General features: G+C 29.4%; 1 protein-coding gene across 4 annotated transcripts in view; it reads right to left on the bottom strand.

Annotated features, from left to right (window-relative positions):
- Positions 1–20,569, bottom strand: part of LOC122567051 (vascular endothelial growth factor receptor 1) — a 50,401-nt gene that overhangs the window by 20,389 nt on the left and 9,443 nt on the right. For 3 of the 4 annotated variants that reach the window (XM_043725136.1, XM_043725137.1, XM_043725138.1), the window contains exons 2-17: positions 19,803–19,939; positions 18,157–18,340; positions 17,443–17,570; positions 15,985–16,123; positions 12,341–12,480; positions 11,231–11,399; positions 9,615–9,738; positions 8,276–8,469; positions 7,257–7,420; positions 6,555–6,690; positions 5,491–5,637; positions 5,265–5,402; positions 3,296–3,435; positions 2,956–3,115; positions 1,532–1,632; positions 797–947 (exon numbers count right to left, since the gene is read on the bottom strand). In XM_043725136.1, coding sequence (XP_043581071.1) covers positions 797–947; positions 1,532–1,632; positions 2,956–3,115; positions 3,296–3,435; positions 5,265–5,402; positions 5,491–5,637; positions 6,555–6,690; positions 7,257–7,420; positions 8,276–8,469; positions 9,615–9,738; positions 11,231–11,399; positions 12,341–12,480; positions 15,985–16,123; positions 17,443–17,570; positions 18,157–18,340; positions 19,803–19,939 — 2,352 coding nt within the window. Of the gene's footprint in view, positions 1–796; positions 948–1,531; positions 1,633–2,955; positions 3,116–3,295; positions 3,436–5,264; positions 5,403–5,490; positions 5,638–6,554; positions 6,691–7,256; positions 7,421–8,275; positions 8,470–9,614; positions 9,739–11,230; positions 11,400–12,340; positions 12,481–15,984; positions 16,124–17,442; positions 17,571–18,156; positions 18,341–19,802; positions 19,940–20,055; positions 20,114–20,569 lie in introns of all 4 variants that reach the window. The other variant, XM_043725139.1, reaches the window with a different exon arrangement.

Raw genomic sequence — 20,569 nt, 5'->3', positions numbered from 1 at the left:
TATTGAGAATCTATTGTAGGTGGTCACGTGGTTTGTTTGCGGTTTATTTTGACTATTGTTTGCGTTTATTTTATTTGTTTCCAGTTTTCGTTTCTTTATGTTTTTCACGTCGTTTGAATGGAGGGATACATTGTGCCTTTGCCACGGAGGAGGAAAAGATGTTTGGGCCATCATCGAGCTAGTTAATTCAATTTGAAATAACTAGTCGAGAGGCTATGATTCGGGTCAGAGATTAACAGCGTTGGGTTTTCCACTAGTAAGTTTTGAGAACACTTGGTTATGTTTTTCTTTTTTCTTTTTTTTTCGATTCACTTTCGACGGATGGGCGTCACGTGTTGTTTTACGAACTTCACAGAGCACTAGACACACGTCGGCACGCTTCGGCACTCAACAGCAAAACTGTTGATTCGAGAATGCCGGAAATCTCCACAGAACGGAACGGCACTTTTAATGTGTTCACACATCTGCGTATTTTTAATCGGTCTTTATTTCGTGGATTATTAAACCTTTGCACTCGAATTTTTTCCGCTATAGGGAAATAGTAACTCGAAAATTTTCTTATAAAAAGTCAATGACGTTCTCACAACTAACGTAAATGAATTATGAATCAAAGATAAACTAGCTTCCTATCGCTTTCTTTTCTAGTGAATACATTTTTTGGGGGGAAGAAGGATAAATTGTTTCTCAGCATAAAAATATATTAGACAACATATAAAAATTAAAAACTTTTTTGACATTTATGAGATGCAATATATTAATTAATTAAGTTAATTATACATATGTTGAGATTCCTCACCTAATTTCAATTTTTCCCGAGGAAATTCCCATTTCTTGTCATAAGGAAGCAATTCTGCTTGATCGTCTACTGTTAACTCTGGATTTAAACATTCTACTGCTCCTTCTTCGAAATGCATCAATCCTGATTCCATTAATTCCTTTCTCATGATCTAAAAATGTGGAAATGTAGGAAATGATATAATAGTAGTTATTGAAATACATATTAAGGCAACAATTGGTTATTTTTCGGAAGATCGATTAATGAAAAATTTGAGTATAGTCCTTTGTAAGAAACATTGGAAAACAAAAATAAGAAGTGAGAGAAATTGTTAAAGTTTTATTCGAAGATATTATGTTAATATTTGTAAAATAGTTGAAAGAAAATAAATAATTTTCACTTATATAAAAAGAAAATTATTCGATAATTCGAACAATTTGTGGCATGACTAGTTCTAATCGATTCGATGTTCAAGACTCTATTGTATTTCATAATATCAGGATAATTTAGAGGATTAATAGACTACTTGATCTATATACAAATTTATATTTTTAGGAACGTGATTAAAGAAATGGAACTTAGATAGATATTTGTCCCACCTTTTAGATATTATAATTACTTTATCTCGAGCATTCTGTTTACTCATCCATATTACGTGCATTCTGCGCATTTTTCACATTCAAATTTTCTACAATTTCATAAGCATTCACAGACTATTAATTAATATTCAATTAATATTCAATAATATAGACTTACCTTTTCACGACGAATTTTGATTGTGAAGTAGATTAACAGAGTCACCACTGTGATCAATAAAACAACGATAAGCACGATGAACCCCATAGGAAGTTCTTTCCCTATAATTTTTAGAAGATAGGGTCATTAATAATTTTGGTATTTTTTCATGGGCAAGAAGATGAAAGGAACAGCAACAATTATCTGAAATACTTGCAGTTATCTGATAGGTATTTCCGATTAAGACAAAAGTATATTTCTTTTGCAGTTTTATAAATATGACAATTACCCGAGATTAGTAGAGATAAGTTTACTAATACTACAGTATATTATGCTATTATAAGTTTACTACAGCTGTTATAGTAGCACTAAATAGTTACGTATATTTGAACATCAGAAAATTAAACGTTAAATATCTTTATAGATGATACATATTGTCAGAAATAACCGGATATTGGTTGACTTGCTTTCTTGTCTAAAATCGTCAGAAAAAGTTTAATTAAAATTGACGATTCCACTGTTGTGACCTTGCCTTGTAAACAATTTACCTTGTACGTCACCGAATTTGCTTATGATCAGTTTTTGAACGTTCTACGTCTATTTTAAGACAAACCATTTATCTTATTGTTAGTGCCACAACAAATAGCGAAATGTATTGTGTATATTCACAGCTTAAGGATCATAGGATTCTACGACGATATAACTTATATTCATCAAACAATACGAAAGCTGTACAACTAATTGATACTAAACTAGTTAGTACTAAAAACTAATATTTTCAGTTATAATTATCATAATTCGATGCCATGTGTGCATAAGTAATAAAAAGAATAAAGTATATTCTTTCAACTTATTTTGTTGTTTAGTGTATTAATTCATATATACTTTTCGCAAACTCAATAAACCCATATAGGATTTCAGTCATTCTTTCATTTCTAATATTTTTTCTTGCTAAACCTAAAGCATATCATATTTTCTTATTCTTATGTTATATTAAATTTATTATATATAGACTATAGGTGTACACCATGGGCGTAAATTCGTGGTAGGTAAAAATCAGGCTGATTCTATGATACGAAATAAGATAATAATAACGAAATTGCTTTGGAAGCTCCATTTTATAAAAAGATCGAGCTTGAAAACTTGTAAAATATAGTGCATTTGGCTAAATTTTTGATTAGACAGAATCGGACAGTTACCACTTGATTATTCTATACGTAACAGTAAGTCGAAAATGTAGAATAAAATTTTTTTTGCTACAAGTCCCGTTTTCCAGAAAATTACTAGCATCTCATACAACATGATTATTCTATGCAGAGTCTAACATCAAACAAGAATGTTAGGATGTTGAAACTTAGTTGAATCAAATCACATCTGACCCTACACCTTGGAACCTATCGTTAAAAAAGATCGAGCATTTGTGTTGTTATGATATAATAAATTACCTTTCACTGTTATTGTTATGGTGGACTGGACTAATCCCAATCGACTCTTTGCTTTACACGCGTACACCCCACTGTCATTATCCTGAAGATAATTAATATGTAACTCTTGGTGGTCACGGATGTACATGAATTGCTCGCCTATTTTTAATGGTACATCGTCCTATAAAGAATATATAATAATTATTAAATAATTATTAATTCAGTGTAGCTTCAGTGTAATAATACTTGTAACAAATCCATCTAACACGATATAGGACAGTATATTGATTAATAAACCTCTCTGAGTATGAACAACTTTTTTTATTCAATAATTTTTAGTAACAAGTTATCAGCCACTTACTCTATACCAAGTGACTAATGGTTTAGGCATTCCACCTACAAAACAGTGCAGTACTAATTCGTTGTGAGCTTGGATGCTAACATCGACTATAATTCCAGTTTCATTCAAATTAGTTTCTATTATGTAAGGTGATACTGCGTCTATAAAAAGAAAGAGAAAGAAAACCTTAAATAAAAAATCTAATTATTCAAGTATAAGCATTTGAAAGATTCATTTACATATTTACTTGACCCGAGAAAACCGAACTCTCTAACGCTAAAATCCTTTATTCCTTTATTATCCTTTATTATCCCTTATTATTAAATCCTTTATTATTGTAGGTATTCAAATATTTTGGAATCCTCTATATGTATATACTAATGATGAAATCAAATTCAATACACTTATAAACACGAATCAAATCAAATATCCGAGATTCGCTTCATAGTGATCGAATACTACTTGGATATAACGTTTCGTATTCGATCCTTCTTAGTTGATTTCGAACCTCGAAACAAGTATTCGTAAGTTTAGAAAATCTATGTATAACTACTTCAATATTCTAGAATCGGAGAGGCATTGTTATTTCATTGATACTTCTAATAAATTAAAGAAAATTCTATGGGATTATAAACGATCAACAGGATTCCTATAAATTTGATTTGAACGGTTGCACTTGTAACCATAAAAAAATTATTTTAAGTGAATGGAGAATTAGTATAAAGTGCCCGTAAAGCTTCGAATCTATTCCAGTAGTGTTCGATTCTATTTGAGTTTACTTTTCTGATTTGAGTAATAGCCAAAATATTCTTAGAGAGGTCGAATCTGTCGCATTTGGTATATTTGAAATTACTACTACCCGTTTTATACTTGCGGAGGATTTGAATCTGACTGACCAATCTTCAAGTCTATATGCAATGCACTTCAACTCATTACTAATATGTACACTACTGTTCAAAACTATTTGAACACTTTTGCGTTATTATAGATAAATAGGCTCACAATAGTATTTGTATTCTATGAATAGTCTTCTATGAATATAAATATGAATATAATATAATATGGCAACATGAATATGAACATTTATGTGTGTTATATAATATTTAAGAACTTCATTGGAACTATTATAAGACTCTATTATCATATTGATACAATTTGAAACGAATCTGATATTTTATGTAGAACTTACAAGATACATTACAATATTACAAGAAGAAAGTAAGTAAGAAATGTTAAAAATGATTTCACTGAATATTGTTTCAATATTTTTGAGGTTTTTGTGAAATATATCTTGTAATTTTCATATATATTTTTAGAATTTTTATTAATGTAATCACGACAGTCGTGCCCCACAGTCCGATTACAGTGGCGATACAAAATTTCAGAATGTTTTATAAATATATATTATAGATATAGAAGTTTCTTGTGGTAAATGTTCGAGGTGTACTTTCGTAATACAGTGTATATAAAATATACTTGGAATAAAATTCTGCAATATAATTTCGGCTTCTGATCCTTTTACTCGGGGGAATCATATATAACTGATAGATATCGATGAAAGCAATGATCAATTTTAACCAACATATGTAAGAGAGCAGAAATTGAAATTAAACAATTGGTCTTACAAAAACACTTAGATTCAGTGACCTTTGTGACGTCCAGATGCAAGCTATATTCATTTAATATTGGAATCTTAGAATGATACACATATTTCTAGTTTTAGCAATATTCTGTGTCACTTACAATTAGTTCCACTCTTTTGCAAATTACAATTATTTGACTCAATTATGCCAAGAAATACAGAATCAACAACAGGAAAACGCTTTTTTTTATTGTACTATAACTTTGAAAATAAAATATAAAATAATGATATAATAAAATATAAAATAGCAATAAAAAATATAATGGTCCTGATCACATTGTATCTATAAAGTATCTAAATACTTATAGACGATGATACATCTTTTTCATTATAATATAAAATATTTACCGTGCACTTGAAGAATGTAAGCCATTTCCTCTTTATTACGACATGTGTACATCATAGAGTCATCTTTTGTCACATTTTTTATCTTCAAAATGGAACGATAAGTAAATCGAGTTTTGGCTCGTCTGATCGTTGTCCTGGCTAAACATTTAAAAAGCGATTGGTTAATGAACAAATATCCAAAGAACGCTCTCTTTGTTAAAGTACGATTAAAATCAAAGACACTTAATATTTGGCTCGATGGGAATGTCATCCGAGTATTTCCATTCGAAATTATCCGTGTAATTGTAAATAGAAGCGGCACAAATCAGTTCCAGATCGTCACCTTCAACTACTGGATCTGTCGGATTTATTATGCCGAAACCACCCCTTCCATCTATGGTTTTAAAATAGAAGTTTAGATACATATACAGAAGTTAGAAAAAATAAGTTAAATACAAATAAAATTATGAAAACAGGAAGGACAAGTTCGAATAATACACAGTATTGATAGTATCCAGGATTTTTAATAAATCAATTATAATTAGACCGCGGATGTTCATGCAAATACATACTTTTATGAAATGCAAGTAGAGAAAAGAGATCTAAATAGAAATTTATTGTGTTAATAGAAGATTATAAAAATATATTTTTTATTTTTCATCCTTCTGTGCAATACATATTTATATTTAAAAGTTGATCTAATTTATCATGATTGTGTTAAGTGCTGTTAATAACAGTAATATATAGTTAATATCAACAATAGACCATTGTGTTTCGAAATGGTATAGTCCGATTTAGTTAAATTATTGCGTCCGCTATTCTGAATTGTATGGCGAACAAGAGGCAAATGTACAAAAAAATTTCTTAAATTCTGTTGTAAACCAATATTCGTAACATAAATGAGCGTTACATTTTACATACAAATGAATAACTAGTCAATAAATGCAAATTTGAGCCAAGTGCTTGTGATTTGCTATAAAATAAACTATACATACTAAATATTGTATCGTAAATAATATTCGATATGTTAAATTTATATCAAACATATGTAATTATATGTATAATACTGTATCATATATATGTATAATTACTGTAATTTGTAATAAAATTAAGGAAAAATAAATATTTTATATATTGTATTAATGGTTTGTTTTATACTAACACAAGTAACAATCAATAAAATTTAGCAGACATGAGAATTATTAGAATAAATAATAGTAAGCAGGTCAAATATCATGGACATAAATTTAATGATCCCATAAATAAAATTACAACTCAATTAGAATTATCATTTGAGCAAAGATTACATACCGGAAACCAATATAGTTTCAACTTGAGACTCGCATCCAATAAGGTTACACGCGGTGCAAGTAAGATGGCCGCTCATTTCAATAGTCACCCTCACAGTTGAGCGAAACCTGGTATTCATTCCGCTTTCCGTTTTATTCTATACGAAATTAAGAGAACTCTTGTTTAGAACTCTCACGTCGAAGAATGAATTACTATTCAAAGTAATTCTATTAAATTGTGTAATAAGTGCGTTTAATTATTATTAATATATTTGGCTCGTTCGTTTTGTTTAATTATTCAGTTATTTATTTTTCTAAAAGAGTGTCACAGATCTTTACTTTGGTATATAAAGTCTATTTAATTTATTAAATCAAACAGTGAAATAATGTGTACTCAAAAGTTGAGTAAAAGCAAAGTTTATCAAACAAGATAAGTTATTGAGAAAATATGTTACAATAACAAATATATTACAGAAACTGACAAATCGACAACGCAGAAAGAATTCCTACAATTTAAAGAAAATAACTGTGCTCAACAAATACATCGATTCGGTTGCAAAATCCGGTTGCGCTTATTTTATAACTAGAATCTAACAATTTTTTGCATAAATTTATTCTGTCTATTATTTTAGGCATGAAAGATAACTAAGTAATTAAAAAAGAAACATTCGATATTGTCTAAATTCTCAGGATAGTACATCAGTTTAAAAAAGTTATTACGTACTTGTAATTCTATGGTGCTCGCGTCTTCATAAGAAGGATAATAAGGACATCTCATGTAACTCCACGTAATGTTTGGTGCTGGATAGGTTGCCACATCACAGGAAATTTCTACCGTCTGATTAGGAGCATAATAAGGCTCTACCTTCAACATTGGCACTGGTTTCACTGAAAAAGATATCAATATAGAGGGTTAACTTCTTTTGCAGATCTTGCTAAACAAAAATTATACACTTATTCGATTTAAACTGTTTAAAGATTAAAAATGCTCATCGAATGAAAAAAATAACTTTTCCATAGTGTGGTAACAAGTTTAGTAATAAAACAAATGATATTTTACATAAGGAAATTATACAAATTATACATTCTCTTATTTAATTAAAGATTATAAAATCGTAAAAATAAAATCTACCACCTATAATTTCTATCTTTTTGGTTTATTAATATTACAAAAGTAATTCAGCAAGTAAGGACCAAGCTTTGTTGAGCAGTTCTTGATGGGAGATTTTCACCACTCTCTTAAGCTTAAAGAATTTCTGAATGGCAGACATTTTAAAGATGATGACGAATTGCAATTCACATTCAATTATTGGTAGTTAAATAGAGTGGCAATGGAGAATTGCAGCAACGGGATCTTAAAGCTCGTGAACAGATATGATAAATGCATAAATGTAGGGGCTGGTTATGTAGATAAATAGATTCGTCGATTATATTTGAGCCCTCTATAACTATTACGGAAGAAAGAAAAGTTCGAATCGTTCGAATATTGAATTCGTTATAAGTAGTTCTTCAAAATTTGCAAGTATTCGTTTCGAACTAGCTTGTGAAAATCGAATATGTACTTGTCAAGTAAGCTAGACGGACCATGAATCGTATGAGAAATATTCGAACTCTATGAAACAAACATTATAAGTATGTGACATAATTGAACCTGATATTGTGATTGAAAAGTATTTCTCTTAATTATTACTACATCATTTCTTTACCACTCGTGAAATGTGTTTATCCTTTGAGTTGACATACCTATTACGTCGAGCGTAAAATTCAGCATTTCGAATTTATCTTGGTTGACAGCCTGAAGAGAATATTCTCCCATATCTTCGATATTTAAATGGTTAATCTTCAGAATTGTATGGTTAGGTGTCAATTTTATTACATACTTCGGTCTATCTGAGTCATGCGAAGCTCCTATGATCTCTTCTCCTTTTGTATTTAACCTGGGAAAGGTTCAAATTATACTAAAAAATTTAAATAATATTGTGCACATTAATATTCATTCTAATAATACAATGAAATATTGATTAATTGTCCAAGTCTGTGAAAATGACGTTTCTAAAAAATTATTATCTATAGTACTTATTAATTATACTAATTCTTAAGCAATTATATATATATATATATATATATATATATATATATGTTTTAAATAATGTTTTAAATAAACATTTATGGAGGAAAATTATATTGATAATGTGTGATATTTTGTCGAAATTAATTTTTATAGTACGATAATTAACTAAGATATTATGTCTAGCATTCATTGAGATGATTGGAAGGAATTGGGATATAATTTTGTTTAGTGATTGTTAGCACTATGACAAATAAATAACAAACATCAAATAAATACTGAATGGAGGGAAAAATGACGGTATGTTATTCCGCAAAGTATTATAAGAAATTCAGGCGAGTCGTGGTTATCAGTAGGACTAAAAACTATAAAAGTGGTTAAAACGACCAAGGCAACTATGCTTTTTGTATAAATTTCATAAATTGCAAAAGTACATTTTTACTGCATTCTAAACTTTCCTATTCCTTACGGTTTAATTTCTTTTATACAACTTTAATACTTTAATCTTCTGTAGTTCTACAATGCGTGCCATTTAATTCTAGTGTTGAAATCATTAATGTCTTCCCCAAGACAACGTTAGATATCCTTTTAAATAAAGTTTGGTTCTATACAAAATTAGTCTCATTATTATTAAATCGTGGATTTTTGCGCATTTATGGGAGTTTTAAAGATACGAAAATGTATAGAATGCATCTAATATAATAGAATACTGGTTATATGTACTGATTAGATGTTATTTCTTTAATTATATTAAGAAAATAGTTGCAGCTTGCTAACTACAATTTGTATAAAAGCTACTTGTGTGAATAATTATATATGTAAATACACACACACACACACACACACATACACACACACACACACGAGTGTGCGCATGCATGCATATATATCTGTCCACACATAACGTCAAAAAAATATTTTTCATACTTTATTTTTTCTATTTGAACATTGTTATTTGGAAGACGTATATTTGGATGTTATCAATTTGTGATCCATTAAGCTAAAACTTGTTACCATTTAAGAGTAGGTTCTGGATAGGCATGCACGTGTACAACCCATTGTACACTATCACCTTCTCGACGTTGATAATGTCTGTTCGCATCCTGCGCTGTTAGATTGATAAACTTGTTTTCTGGATCTAAAAATGAATATCCGGAATAGTTTTTGGTACAAAAGCTAAACGCTACATAACATATATATTTGGTAATTAAAAATAAAAGATTGTATTCAAATTTCATTTATCTTTTGTATCATGAATCGTATACGAGAATGAATCCACTATGCTACATATATCTGTATATTGAATTCTTTCAGCCACATTTATTAAAACTTTTGATATTTAGTAAATTTAAGAAGGAATCAAAAATAGTTTTATTCCAAGCAATCTAAAGTGTGATTAATAACATTATTCAACAGCCCACTACCAATTATTACAAATCTGCCCGTCTAATTTTTCAGAAATTTGATTGTGAAAAGAATTCGTATTTTTCAAATTTAAACAAATTTTGTGCCGTAACTATAAAAGATATTTTATTTCAGTTTGTGCCGAAAAATTCTGTAGACTTTCCTAAGTACTCAGATATCAGTTTTTAATACATAAATGTTTTTAAAATATAAATGTTTGAATATGTTTAAACAGTCTTTAAATGCGGAGAGACGTCGGTTTTTTTGGGACATTTTTCAATTTATCTTAAAAAATAAGAATCTAGCGTAAGATCGAACCACGATAGAGCAAACTTTTACCTTGAAGAGACGCCCAAGGAAACATGCATCCAACCAGAAAGCTAAATAGCTCCGCGGATGCGAAATGCCGACAATAATACGCAAAATCAAAGCCAAGCTCAAAGTCTCACCTGCATCGCGCTAGATGGAACATCGAGCTCTTACTTTTTGAGTTAAATTGACATGTATCCGTAAAAATCGGTGTCCTTCCATCTTTAATGATCGTTTAAACATTCGTGGTGTACCGAAAACTATCAACATATTCGGAAAAGACTATAGAATCTTCCGACGCAAGCAGGAATGGAATATCTTTTATAGTTATTCCTGAGAAAATCTATTCAAATTTAAAAAGTATGAAATTAGTTGAAAATCAAATTTCTCAAAATCTAGACGCAATGGAAAAATGATTTATAATCAGAGTGTTAAAAATATCATGAAAAGTAGAAATACTTAATAGCAATCGGAACGATGAAAAGAATTTGAAATTTGTTGGACGGTGTAATTGAATAACATAAACAAAATATTCGCAAGGCTAGCAAAAGCACATATATAATCGGAAAATCAAATAAGGAGACAACAAATGAAAATTGATTCAAAATATATCAAATTTTTAAAAATTGCTTTTCTGCAAAAGGCATAAAATTTGACTTATTATATCTTCCACTGTGGTTTTCACATTATACTTAATTGCATAATTGTAATTAAATTAAATTAATTATAGAAATAAAAATAAAAACTGAAACTAAATTAATGACGAACTTGACTAGAATACTATATTTAAAAAGTAGAAGAATACTGCAAACGTCAAAAAATAAAAATAACTTATTTCAAGGAAAGACAATATTATATACAAAACAATATTTTATACAAAATCTTATAATTGAAGAATTATTTAAAGTAAAACTTACCATGAACCTTGATGTACTTTCTCGTTTTGTTAAAGTCATAAAAGGATTTGATAATGCATTCATACCACCCTTCGTCCTCATCCCTAACATCTTTTATGATCAATTCGGTGGTTGTGCGTGCAACTGGACCAGACTTTTTAGTATAACTAGTAGTATTTATCCTGCTGCTCTAAAATTATACATGAAATTTACTTTCTATGACAATTAAAATTATACAGGATGTTTTATGATTTACAGTAAAACACTATGGAAGGGTGAATCTAGTAGTAAAAAAATTAGTCAAAAATATGGAATACAATCTTTTCATATGAGACATTGTTTGTGTGAAAATTTACTTAGAAGATGTTTTCGATATGCTCTCATTAAATTTTTTTCTTAATTATTGAATGAATAATGAATTGTTGAATTGATTAATATCTCTACATATATTCGTGTTTATTTTATCGTGTAATAGAAAGTATACAAGTAAATAGAATAGTTTTTAATATTTAAAAATAAAATTCTTTTTCTATTTCTAAAATGATATGAATATAGTTAAATATCACTGATTGTGTTAACATCATAACTTTTTCTATCATTTTAGCAGTCTTCTTACTCTGACTTCTAGTTAAGAAATTAAATAGGCAATCAAGATAAACAGCTTATCAAACTAATTCTGTAAATTTTGTCAATTACAAACACCAGTTCTAATATTGCATATTAGTTTCTATAAATCAATTTTATGATGATTATAAAATGTAAAATTATTTATTTCGATTTATCCGTAATTTTACATAAAATTAATCGTATGTTTATAAATTCCAAATATCCTGCAATGTCAAAAAAAAAGATTGTTTGATAAAATAAATTAACAGAACACTGCACGCTGAGAACATTACAGAGTGTTCATATAAATTTTTGTCAATACAGGGAACAAAATGAGTATTGAATAGAATAGAAAATGTTTTCAACAACTTTTAAAGTCAATTTTCTGAAAAACAGAGTATGAAAAAATTTTGTTTTATATTTTCGACGTATTTTTTCACGTAGAACCACATTTTTTTTTAGTTGTATACCAGTTACAAAACGGCATGTATAATTTGGATAAAGATAAATAAATTGTTTCCGAACCACTTGTGGTGTACTCCAAATTAAACCATAAGTCAAGTCTGCTGCAACAGTTGTCGTGCAATTTACATGTAGAGTTTGTCCTCGTGTTACGTGACGCAAAGTGTCTTCTATAATTACTGGAGCAAGCAATTCTGGCTTAACTAAAATCGATACGAATTTTTCAATTAATTTAATATAGAAAATATAATTTAAATTAAAAGTATTAAAATTAATATATGGTGTCGAGCTTCAAAATTTAATCATAAATTCAACAAATTGTTTGCGATAAATTTTTGCTTTTTTCTATAATGTAGGCTCTAAAAATATATAGAATGAAATATATAGAATGGCCTGGTGTTCTACATCATCATATTATAGGTCGATGAATTTGTCATGGCATGAGCTACGCACTTATCTGAATAAAAACATGCAAGTAGTTGCATTAAAAAAGAAAAAGATCACCTTGAAATCTGGAAGGCACATCCACCTAAATAAAATGTGTGCTCATCACAAGACATCTCCCTCGAAATAAAGTACATTTTACTTCAATACACATTTTTGCATAACGTATAGTTTAGAGTTCAGGAGACAGTTGCGTGTATTACTTCGAATGAGTCATCTTGTATTTATCTTACTTTGAAGCAGTGTAAATATTCGACTTTATAAATATAGCTTTCAGATCTTTATTTCACATATTAATTATAAACTAAATTAAATTGACGTTTGTATAATGCTTGCCATTGTACATCCTAAAATCAATTCTTTCTATGTAAAGTATATTTTTATATTTACTTTTCTAATTTCATATCGTCAATGAATATTTTTTTAACACACTTTATGTGAATATAATATAAAAATTGGGTCAAATTCGTTTTTTTTTTTGAAACAATAGAAAATGTGAATCTACTCATACTCAACAATTATGTATAAATCATGTACCATACGAGACATGCAAGGAATACCTGAAAATGTATTTCATCAATCTATGATTAACAACACGTGTGACTTTATCAAGCTGCCACAACTTTTCTGGAGGGCATGGATTTTGCTTCTGTGTTTCAAGTATCGATGACGATCACCGAATCCGATTCAGGTATGACGGGCAGTTCATAAAGGGCCGATAAAGATCTAGACTAATTGCGAGCCTCTGCAGTAGACACTTTTTATAAATATGCTATATGTGTTAAATTGTTTGGAATGTCCAAAACATTTAAAAGTGTAAAAATGCACGTAATATGCAAAAATATATGTATAAAGCACCCAAGCGCCATACCATAAAATTTCAACAAATTCATTTAATTACATTAAATTACAATATATTATAGCATAAAATGATCAGAAACATGTTTCAGTAGTGGCTGAAATATACTGCTTGTATCTGTGCGGATACAAATTACGCTCAATGGTGTAGAAGTTAATGAAATTATATCTACAGCAAGCTTGTCATTAACTTAAGATCCAATTATTACAATTTCTGATGTTATACAATTAGAAATGGAAATATATGTTTCCTACGACGGAAAATACGAGTTGAAGCCTATATTGAGAAACGCAATTTCAAAGCGCTTGGCCAGGCTGCTGCCTTGGAATCATCTCGATCATACGTAAATGAAATTGGTGAACAACAAATTCTTTGCAATAACAATAGTTAACAATGAATAAATTGGAGAAATTTTACAAACAGGACCGATCTGTGAATTACCCCTAGAAGACGCAAACGGTTTCATTCTGATAGCTCAATCCAATCCTGAGTAATCGATGGGCATACATAAAAGTTGGATTTGCAAAAAAAGAATAATTCACGAAAAACAAATGCAAAAAGGTTTTGTAACTGGACCAGTGGGAGAACATGCCCTACGAGAAGCAAAATGAATCATCTTGATTGGTTAAGCCGTTCCGGAAAAACGCAAAAATATTAGTTAAAAAAAAATTGCTTAAGACGATCAAATCGAAAAAAATTTTTTAACGGAACTAACAGGATAACATATTCTACAACGTGCAAAAAGAATCACCTCGGATTGGTTAAAACATTTCGGAGTAGTTGACGAACATACATAAAAAGGAAAAAAGAAAAAAAAATCTATATATATATATATATATGTCGGGTTAGCGTTATGATTGAAGTTGGGGTTAAGGGCGTGAAACAAATCTTCGTTGTGATTAGACATTGTCGTTATGCAATAGAGAAGATATTGACTAGAACAAATATGATTGTTACAGATATCGACAAGTAACCGTGGTAATTAGATACTTGAGACGCTAATGACAATGATCCTAGGTTCGATAACGAATCCGCGGTCAACGGGATAACAGATGTATGTTCTCACAAACTCTAAGTCCAACTCTTGGTTAACAAAACGTGAAACATTCACTGATCGTAAAGACGTTATTCTTTCTCGTCAATGAGATCGCACGAAAGAATGACTTTCCGTCGCGACGATGCCACAGAGGAGAACTATGGCGGGGTGTGTCTAAGGACACGAGATCATCGGATTCGTGCAGCGATGCCTTCGTTCAGAAGGTGAGGGAAATTGACGTTGCTGTTAATTGGTCAATTTCCATATCGGTGGTTAGAAAAGGATGCTAGCCGCCCTTGAGAGAAAGAGTTGCTAGCGAAAGCGTCGTACGTGAGAAAAGAAGATTTCTCGTATCTTTCCGCAGTAGGTGACAAACTTAGGGGCTGCGAAGACTAAGACTGTTTGTCAGTTTGAAGAACCTCAGCTAAATAAATTCTAAGATTTATAGCGGGTCCTTAGGCTAGCTGAATATGTACTGTGGAGATGCATCGACATTTGGTAATCATCTTACCCGGAGAATAGGGTCTGCGTGTGGCTAGCCACGGAACAGAATCCGTTGGAGTGTTTACTGTCGCGTGCCGCTGCTATATTTTTTCAAGGAGAGCTATACGGTTACTCTATGCCTTTGTTTAGGTAAACGTTTATCCCTTGACCGCGGCTACGTTGGCGACTGATTGTCGCCTCGAGCCCAAGCTCATTGTTACAAATCTCGAATAAACACAATTGGATTGAATGACAATTGTTTAATTATGGCTATGGTAAAATCTGGATTACAATATTACGGGATTTTCCCCAAGTTCCGAAGAGAGGCTCCGGTGTTCTTTCATCTCCGACATATATATATAGATATATGTATGTGTGTGTGTGTGTGTCGAACCTAGATACCTTCCTTCATTTCCAAAGAAATAGTAGAAAGAAAGGTATAAAAATGATTCAGATAGGAACAGAATTTTAGACGTGTTTCTTCTTGTAGATGCAGGTGCAGAGATCATATGAAGGTAACATACGTTTTCTTACATCGTATTTTTTAACATACTAATCTATCTTGTGCCGAAAGAATTGATTTTAAGACCTAATACAATTAAGAGAACTTAAAATATAAACATTATTCGATATTGCTCTGACACAAATATTCGTAAAATATACAATTTTCCTTAGATCGTTATTTTTATGATTATTAAACATATTTGCAATAAATAAAAGTTTCGTCAGTCATAAAAGTTACAAACGTTCTCTATATATTAGAATAGTATATCCTACTTCTCTCAATAAATAGGTAGAATAAGATTTAAGTCTTTAGATGTTATTTTTTATGTCTTCATGTAAACGATGAAGGTTAAATTAACATTTTTTGTGAAGTATACTTACGCTGCACTAGGAAGAAATATGTGATTTCATGGACCACATCTGCTTGATCTATTACGCATTTGAAGTATCCACTGTCTTTTAACGTGATATTTGTCAATGTGAGACCAATTCTCGGATTGAAATTTGTTTGCTCCACGGGCTGCACAGTGAATTCGATTTTAATACAACAATTATATAAATGATATAATGAATTTTTATATTTTTATATTATTAATATTCGAATATATCAATCCGATATTTCTGCCCGATCCATTTACATATCTGAATATCTCCTAATTACGTATCTCTGTTAAAGTTCTTATTCATAATTAAGTTTTATTTTAATTTTATTCATTTATTTATTCATTTATTAATTTAAAGCGTAATTTTGGAACTACATTCCATTAAGTTTTAATTTTTAACTAACACTATAATATGTATTATAAAAATAAACCATTTTGAAACTCTTCACTGTATTTTTTCCACTTGGTTTTAATACCATATAAATATTTCAAGTGTGGAAAATCCGTGCAAAACCATGTACTTGAAGTTTTAGGTTGATAACTTTCTAATTTATAAAATAAACTATTTAATCAAGATTGTATGTCTTCATAATAAGCATAAAAGTAACAAAAATAGGAGTTAAAAGTTCAAACATAATACTCAAATTGACGATAAAACGAAATCTCCTCTTTTTCCGATTTTGATCCATGGACTGGCTAAAATGATGACATTATACGAATAATTGCCCCGGATCTAAACTAATAACGGTAATATTAAAAGTCATCAAATTTTTTGGATCCACAGTACAGTTATTATACGATGTACACAATCTTCGTTAAAGTGACTTACACAGACATATTTTCTAAACATATTATTTTTTTAACTTTTCTTTTTTGTTCATCGATTTTTGGTTTTTTAATGGTTAATGCCAAAAGATTAAACGGCAGTTTATGGACCAGCGGAGTACAGTATGCAATGTTTTACATGACGACTTTGTACGGTTGTGCTCCAAGACTGGCTAGGACATACAAACATGACCTTCTTAGGACTAAATACGAAGACGAAAATGATCACTTCTTTTAATTAGTGATAGAGAAAATGGTATTATTATTAATTATTATTAATTAGTAATAGAGAAAAGTGTATTTATCACACATAAAAGTAGACCTCACCAATACTTTTTACTGTATTTGACTTTAACTCCATATAAACATTTTAAGTACTATATAAGTATAGTTGAATTTATTGTATTCTAGTAAATCTGATTAACAGGAGATTTAAATGTTCTTTGTACAATAATATGATTAATTTTTTTGCAAAAGACAAATAACAGTGTTCGCTCCGGTCTAATATTATAAATTATATTATATATTATATATTATATAATATTATATTATAATAGTACATATATATATTTTTTTACTATTACTATTTCAATGAAAGGTATTAATAATAAACGCATATAAATAAACTTACCATCTCGTTTAAGAAGACTTGGACTGTGAAATTGGGTGATGTTGGTCTGCATGGTATTACGGCGGACCCACCGACTGCTGCATGTAGTGAAGCAAAGGTATTCGCTTCTACGAACACATTTGCAGTAGCTGAAACAATCAATACTAAATTAACATATTATAACCACATAAATTACAAGTTTATCCCGATTTAGTTAAAATCGGTTAAAATTAGCCCGAACCATGTAATCATTTTATCGTCGCATCGTTCAAATATTGTAAAAATAGTAAACATACAGTGACTCACAAATATATTTTAACATTTATAGAAATCTTTTTTGAATATATTATGTATGTTATACAAAACATTTTGGAATTTCATTAACAGACGATAAGACTCAACGAGACTCGACTATTATAACTATATTAGTAATTATTATTGGTGTATATAATATATATAGATCATATATTTCAAATATATATACATGTATCGAAAAGAATATTGGGATTTTATTAACGTTTCTTATTCAATTATCACGATTATATTGATAAAGTTTCAAACGGATCTTCAAAGGATAAATTAAACGCTTATGGGTCCCTAAAATCATATATCATAGGGTTTTGTACGTGTTTTCCATATGTATATGAGTCGTAAAAGACGCTACGAATTTCCCGAACAACTCATTATTTGTCTATGATGATAGTTTAGGTAAAAAACATTTAAAAATCCACTTACATTGAACGTAAACATATACCATGCTTTTAGATGTTTTAAAGTTAGGATGTGAGGTAACTTGTAAAACATTTCCAGGGCAACCATATAACCCTGTATCTCCATGAACAGTTTCACGTCGCTGAAACATGTACATATAAATTCCGTGCTCGATGTGTTCTTGTACATGCACTGGCGAAGTGACGATCTATTATCAGATTAAACATAATTAGTGTTTATGGTAATACTATTTCTGACAATAAAGAATTTTAACGTAATAAACATAGAATCTATAGAAAATTCCAATAAAATTTAATATTATCATAAAAATAGAATTTAATAAAATATATATTATTATTAATTATATATATATATATATATATATATATATAATGAAGTCAATATATAATTAAAATTCAATATATACATAAAATTCTAATGTATTAAATATACATAAGTACGTAGATTCTGTTAAAAATTGATACAGTTTTATTATATTATGAAAATGAAATTTAATAAATTCACCGTTATACGGTAAAATTAGTAAGATTCAATATGTATTGTATATAAGACTCTAATTCATGAAATATAGATTATGTCGAAAATTACACGGCAAATTCAGTTTATCATAAATATACATAAATAGATAACTTTATTTTCCTGCTCTTCAGCCATGAAAAGGAAGTTAGCATGTGCTTGTGCCTACAAAACCAATATAAATATACATCAATACAATGATTCTAAATCAACTAAAAATATTAAAGTTTTTACAGTTTATTAAAATTTTACAGGCGTATAATGTTATGATATAAATATAAAACACATAGGGGAAAGCTAAATATCGTAGTAGGTTTAATATTGTGAAGCAAATACGAAAGAAATAATCGGACATGGCTAAAGAGCGTGTGATGTGAATAGTGTGTAAGAACAGAACGTGTACAAAAACGAATTTTAATGGAAGTGGGAGTAGAAATAGAGGCAAAGAATAGAGGTAGATGAAAAGGAACGAATCTTGACAGTGACGTATAGGTTAGAAGATGAATTGGGACAGTCTCCAAAAAAGATAGAAGTTAGGAAATCAAAACATGGGTATCTTACAATTATCGATAAAGCAACAGAAACAGGCAAGGAAAGATGTTACAGAGACAGGCATGTTAGATGAATCTTTAAATAAAATCGGAAAAAATTCAAGTGAAGTATGAGATAAGAAAAATGTACTACCTGACAAAAGGACAAAAAGGAGAGACGAAAATAACGAAGAAAAATGTGGAAAATACAGAAGATAAGAATAAGAATAAGAATAAGAATAAAGAAGGATAAGAAGGAAGATAAAAGAAGATGAGAAGGCGAGCTAAATGCAAAAGTGAAAAGAATAAAAAGAATGATAGAAGTACGAGACAGGAGAAACAAAAAAAAATAACATGGTAGTTGAAGAAACTAAGATATTGAATAGAATCTTTTATATTGTATATATTTTTACATGTTATGTATATTCAATGCATTTTTTCACCTGCAAATTTTCCATAAATGTATAAAAGTTCGCGGTCTAATTATAACATTTCACATCTGAGACAGTTCAATATCTTTAGATAATTTAAAGCTATTGCGTTTACTCAGAAGTTTGTTCCTAGAGGTGGCACTATTACAACAATTATTTTTTATAAATTTACCGCATTTCTTAAGTCTTGAGGATAAATAAAAGAAATCCTTTCGAGGCCGGTGCACTTAATCTCTAAAGGGTCGTTTTCGTTTATAAGAAGATCGTCAGCTTCCATTATCGTAGTTATGTCATCCTCTGTTGATCTTGCTAATGAAAAAAAAAAAATAAAAAATTTTGTACGTTAAATCCTAAATTTATCGAAAAAGCAAATAAGTAATATAACTCCGTTTATATAAACTCTATATAAACGAAGCTTTACTTACATAGTCTTTGATTAACTGAACTCTGAGTTTTTGTTATCTAAACTACTATCGAACGTTACTGCAATTTCATAAACATATTATTTACATTTATACAATATTTAGCCAAATGATTTTTTCCCATACATCTATTATTTCCATTTTTCTTTATCATTTCAATGTATTAAAATTACTTCAATCTTATATTGTACATATGCCATTTATCATTCTATTCTTCATAAAGCATTTAATTATTTTCATGTTAATATATCGTATCAATTATCCAAATCCATTCCCCGATATTATATCTTTTTTACAAACTTAATAAACCATAAAGTTGAATTAATTACACGATTCGTAACTGCACGTGCGCAAATTCATATTCAAAGTCATAAGATGCGTAACACTGTTACGATCATCAATCGAAATTTATATAAAAATGAACTCCTATTATTTATAATATATATATATATATATATATATATATATATATTATCTGAACGAAAAACCATAGATAGTGAAAAGAATTAAGTGGACT

This window comes from Bombus pyrosoma, linkage group LG4, assembly GCF_014825855.1.
Source record: "Bombus pyrosoma isolate SC7728 linkage group LG4, ASM1482585v1, whole genome shotgun sequence".
Classification (NCBI taxonomy): Eukaryota; Metazoa; Arthropoda; class Insecta; order Hymenoptera; family Apidae; genus Bombus; species Bombus pyrosoma.
Note: the sequence above shows the minus strand (reverse complement) of the source record. Positions and strands in the feature narration are given on the sequence as shown.